Source organism: Montipora capricornis, chromosome 14, assembly GCF_036669925.1.
Source record: "Montipora capricornis isolate CH-2021 chromosome 14, ASM3666992v2, whole genome shotgun sequence".
Classification (NCBI taxonomy): Eukaryota; Metazoa; Cnidaria; class Anthozoa; order Scleractinia; family Acroporidae; genus Montipora; species Montipora capricornis.
The window spans coordinates 22,253,497-22,258,496 of NC_090896.1; the positions used below are offsets into that span (position 1 = coordinate 22,253,497).

The 5,000-nt window shown below is 40.3% G+C and overlaps 1 protein-coding gene across 3 annotated transcripts in view; it reads left to right on the forward strand.

Moving 5' to 3' along the window:
• Window positions 1-5,000, forward strand: part of LOC138032136 (prolyl 4-hydroxylase subunit alpha-1-like) — a 33,212-nt gene that overhangs the window by 8,877 nt on the left and 19,335 nt on the right. For 2 of the 3 annotated variants that reach the window (XR_011128283.1, XM_068879727.1), the window contains exon 5: window positions 532-702. Coding sequence is in view for 2 of the 3 variants with exons in the window: in XM_068879727.1 (XP_068735828.1) it covers window positions 532-702 (171 nt within the window). In the remaining variant the exon portion in view is untranslated. Of the gene's footprint in view, window positions 1-531; window positions 703-2,841; window positions 2,913-5,000 lie in introns of all 3 variants that reach the window. The other variant, XM_068879728.1, reaches the window with a different exon arrangement.

Sequence of the window (5,000 nt, forward strand, 5' to 3'; positions counted from 1 at the left end):
TGACAGTCAGTAGAACACCATTAAAGAGTCAAAAGACCTTCTTAAAATTTATGGAGCATTTATTAATTAGACGTTTTTTTTACTAGTACCCTGGGCCCGGTTGTTTGAAAGCTGACTAACTTAATCCAGGATTGGAGAACATTTCTTTCGCTTATTTTTGTTTTCAAGATTGATTTCTTGTAATGAATAGTTTTGCTGAATATCAGCGTTGAAAAGCATTTGGGGGTAGAAAAATAAATCCTTGGTTAATTTTTAATCTGGGATTAGCATTAACCGACTTTTTAACAACTGGGCCCTAATTTTAAATTTCAGTACATTATATTGCATTGCTTTGCATTACACTGCTCTACCCCAAAGTACACTTGACTACACCTTGCCGTGACCTTGGCAAACTGTTCCGCACACCACCACTCCAGACAGTACTTTGTATGTAATCAAATTGATGACGAAGTGAGCCAGTCATGTCTAGGTCTCATTCCTTCTGAACATGGGCATTGCATTAATATTCATTCTAAGTTTTGGTCCTTCCAGACTAAATGGGAAGAAAGTAAAATGAGGTGTTGGTATTACAGTGATCCGCCGAGGCTAAAGATCAAACCAGTAAAGGTTGAAAGAGTCTTTGTTAAGCCAGAAATCATCATCTTCCGTGGCATTTTAACAGATTCAGAGATGAACACAATCAAAGAACTGGCAGCACCAAGGGTAAATGTATTACTGCTTTGTTTGCCATCGGTAATTCAATGATGTTTATTATTTTGTTATAACTACTCTAAATTGACAAAAGAAAGTCACTGTTAAGTTGTTTTTGAAAAATTATACATGACAACTTGAAAACAAATCTTGCTCAAAACACGTAATGACAACAGAAATTATACCCTTAAGAGGGTTAATTGAAATATGTACTTTTTCAATACATGACTGTATGTTATGAATATATTAGAAGCAGGCGTAGCTCAGTTAGTTAGTGCGCAGCTTTCAAAGTAAGAGGTCCCCACTTCGATCCTCTGTGATTTCAGCGTCTGTTTCGACTTTCCTCCGATCTGTGTACTGTAGCTATAGCTTTAAATACCCGTCAAATGGAGCACTGACAGAGTGAGGGGCATAAAGGGTGCACCAGCGGCTTCCATTGATACCAAAAGGAAAGGAACTTTATTTAAGTGTCTAGTCGTTCTAGCACAGGAGCACTAACTGGGGACATTGTAAACTGAAATTAACAATTAACTCAAATCAAGTCAAATGTTGGTTTTTGAAGAGAGGGGAAAACCGGAGTACCTGGAGAAAAACCTCTCGGTGCAGAGTACTTAGAGAACCAACAAACTCAATCCACGCAAGGCTGTTGCCTAACAGGAGCCCGGTAGCCTGGGGCTCCCAAAGAATAGCTCTGGGCGCCTTAATTTTTCACAGCAACACCTTTCACTTCATATGTTGGGCTCCTAAGTTCTCAGCGTTTAGCTCTGAGGGCTCCTTTAAAATTTTCTTAGGCAGCAGCCTTGCCACGTATGACGCCGAGTCTGGGATTCGCACCCAGGCCACATTGCCTTGGTGGGAGGCAAGTGCTCTAACCAATGCGTCATCCCTGCACCCCTAGCATAGTAGCTGAAGGAACTACCAACATTAATTAAGGTGGCTCAAACCAGTTTCAACACTCTTAAGACACCTTGTTATTACAAGGATTGACACTACAACACTTATCATGTAACAGCAATGTTATGGTACCATGAAACATCAATTATTAATGAACAAGGTGCAGTCGTCTTTGTGACGTAACAAGTTACCATGGCAACAGGAAAGCCTTGCAAAAACACGCTATATTAATAGTTGCTCATACCGGTATCTGAAAAATGAACTTGGTGACCCCAATTTTTTTATTGCACGAAAGTGATTAGCAGTCCAAGTAAATTCTGTGGGGCAGATTCAGAGCTCAATTTTCTACAGTGGCTCTTAATCTGCTCCGCAGATTTTTTTAAAACTTTGCAGAAAGTTTTATTCTGGTATGCTGATTATATTTTAGAAATAAAAATGGGGGTCACAGAGTTCATTTTTGAGATATGAGCAGCTAAAGCCAAAATATGGGGTGTTTTTGCAGGGATTTCCTGTTGCTACGGTAACTGTTTACGTCACAAAAATGACCGAATCTTTTACGACAATAATTGATGTTTCATATGGTACCATAACATTGTTGTTAAGTGATAAAGTGTTGTAGTGTCAATCCTTCTAATAAGAACGTTTCTTTCAGGTGTTGAAACTGGTTTGAGCCACCTTAAATAAAGTTGCTTTACCTTTTAACGCCATGCTAGCCCCATATTTGGTGTCATGGAATACAAGTCGGCTATCACCTTGTGTGCCACCTTTTTTGTTCTTACCATACTTTGACATCCCTGTGATCCACTACTGAACAGATCTACTATTCTCGAAATAATGTCACGTGGGGTATCAGGGAAAGTGGCTTAATGTATAGTTGTGTTGTAAGGACGTTTCTCTCTTTTGCACGGAAAACCTTGTTTTCAGATAATCCCAGGCCTGCACCTTTTAACGGTAATCCACTGTTCTTACACTGTACTCAAAAGATACATGTACTGCAAAGACATACATATATGGGTTGAGGATGTTAGACCACAATAACTCGCGTAACTTGGCTTGACACGATTGCGAGTACTTTATAACCTGGCTAGTAATTTTTCTCTAGTCATATGAATCTCGTGTGGATTTTCCTATTAGCGTCCACTTTCTTAGAAAATTACAAAATCTAGAATTGTAGGTTCTTTGCAACGGTGTTAGAAACGGTGAGCGCTCCGCGCGCAGTGCTCTCACATTTTATTCCATGATCTTTGTCTTGATTAGCTTCGTCGTGCCACAGTTAGAAGTCCAGTCACAGGTCTGCTTGAGCATGCGAAATATAGAGTTAGCAAAAGGTACAAATAAATGCAATGCAAATCTGTTTGAGTGAGTGTTACTGAAACCGTGCGTCTGCCTTATATGCAAACGTGTGCGTAATTTTTGCGCAGTAAAACTTGGCCTCCGATCTGTTTAAGCAAATATTGGGTTAACCTTTTTTTTTCTTTTCTTTTCTACTCGGAACTTCAGCACTGTCATTTAATTGTCAATGAGGCAAGTGTTATTAGTTTACCTTAGTATAGTACAAATCCTTTTTTGCCTGAAAAATTGAAATGTATGCAAATGTGTGTCTAAAACTAAAACAAAGGAAAAGAGTTTCCAATTGCAACACATAAACCCCCCAAATCGACTTGTTAACAACAGTTGCGGCTCCATATAGCTATAGTAACAAAGTTGACGGGTTTCCCAGGAGCTAGCGGATGTGGAAGCCTTCATCCAGGAGCCATTCTTGTGTAAAGATTTGGTAGTGAAGGAGCTCCTTGAGTAACTGTACATGTAGGTTAGTAATACTTTAAAATAATTCTAACTCTAACCAACCCTCTTTGCCCTACTTTATGCTTTAAGTTTCAATTAAGTGACATGCTAGACTCAATTGTAATTTTCCTTCTTCGGACCGCACTTGTCACGAAAAGATTGGTTACGGACAACGAAAGTGGCCTTGTACAAGGAGGTCGGGGTATTATTACATGTAGATCGCTTCAAAATATAGCTTTGTGCTATCTGAAATATTTGGCGATTATGATTCTATCATGTTCACGTTATACAATATGCGGGGTGAAATGTGATATACATGTAAATTGATTTGTTTAAACGATTTTCGTGACGGAGACCTTAAAACCTTAAATTTGGTTATTTTATGTTGCTGTTTTGCAGACAACGGCACAGAAATATTCAAAAATGCGTACTGGACCTGCAGCGCGACCATTTTTCGTCGTTAATGAAAATGTTGCTTTCTTGCGAGTCGTTGCCGTAGCAAAGATCGTTTCTTGAACTCTCTAATATTCATCCCCTTAGTATGCTTTCTTTATTCTTGTTAAATATTCCTTCCAGACGATGGTGAAGCGCAACGGAAGGAATCATCAGTACATTGCTTCTAAAACGTTCAGAATCTGTGAACTATACTACAGAGACAGTTGACATTAAAGGCTGGGACACACTAGGCGACAAGTCGCAGCGACATGTCTCTGCGACAAGTTGCTCCATGTGTACTACTTGCAAAACAAGTCGCTGCGAGACGACGCCTGTTCGGAGCACACGCAGTGATCTCGTATGAGGGGGAACCCTGAACTAGTTTTCTAATTCAATATGGCTGACCATATAACGCTCTCTCATTGGTTCATTTATATTTTGTCGCAGCGACTTGTTGCCGGAAGTGTACACACGATGCGAGAACGCTGCTTTCGCTAATTTTGTCGCTGCGATAAGTCGCACGAATTCAAACTGGTTTGAATTCGTGCGACTGATCGCGGCGACAAAATTCTGCCGCAGCGACTATGATTTTCATGAAATTAACCGTGTCACACAAGGCGATTTGTTGCGGCGACTTGTCCCCGCGACACGAGCGACCTAGTGTGTCCCGGCCTTAAGGACGGTGCCTACTATTGTTATTGCGCATACGTTCTGCGCATCTCGTCGTTTTGTCACCCGGCCCAGACCTACCCCACGTGCTTCCAATATGACGTCTGATACGTGTTTCGAGCAGGCTAACTTCGTCGTTTCTCAAGATCTTTCTTCTGTAACCAGTACTTTGTTTGTGCGACAGATCTTTTGCATCTTTTTTTTTAGGTCTTCTGCATCTAGTTTGCTTGCATTTTGAGTAACGAGAGTAATAGACCATATTCATATTCCCAGTATTGGACTGGAACTAGCTTGGAATGGAGGCTAATGCGGGGGAATATATTAAAAAGTATTTGCATTTGGAAAGATTTCCCCGCATTAGCCTCCATTGCAAGCTAGTTCCAGTCCAATACTGAGAATACGAATATGGTCCATTGTCTCTGTAATTGAATATTTGTCAAATTTTATAGTTTGCACGCGCTACAGTGACTAATGGTGATGGGACCTTAGAGACCAGTGAAAATCGAGTTAGCAAAAGGTTTGTTTAC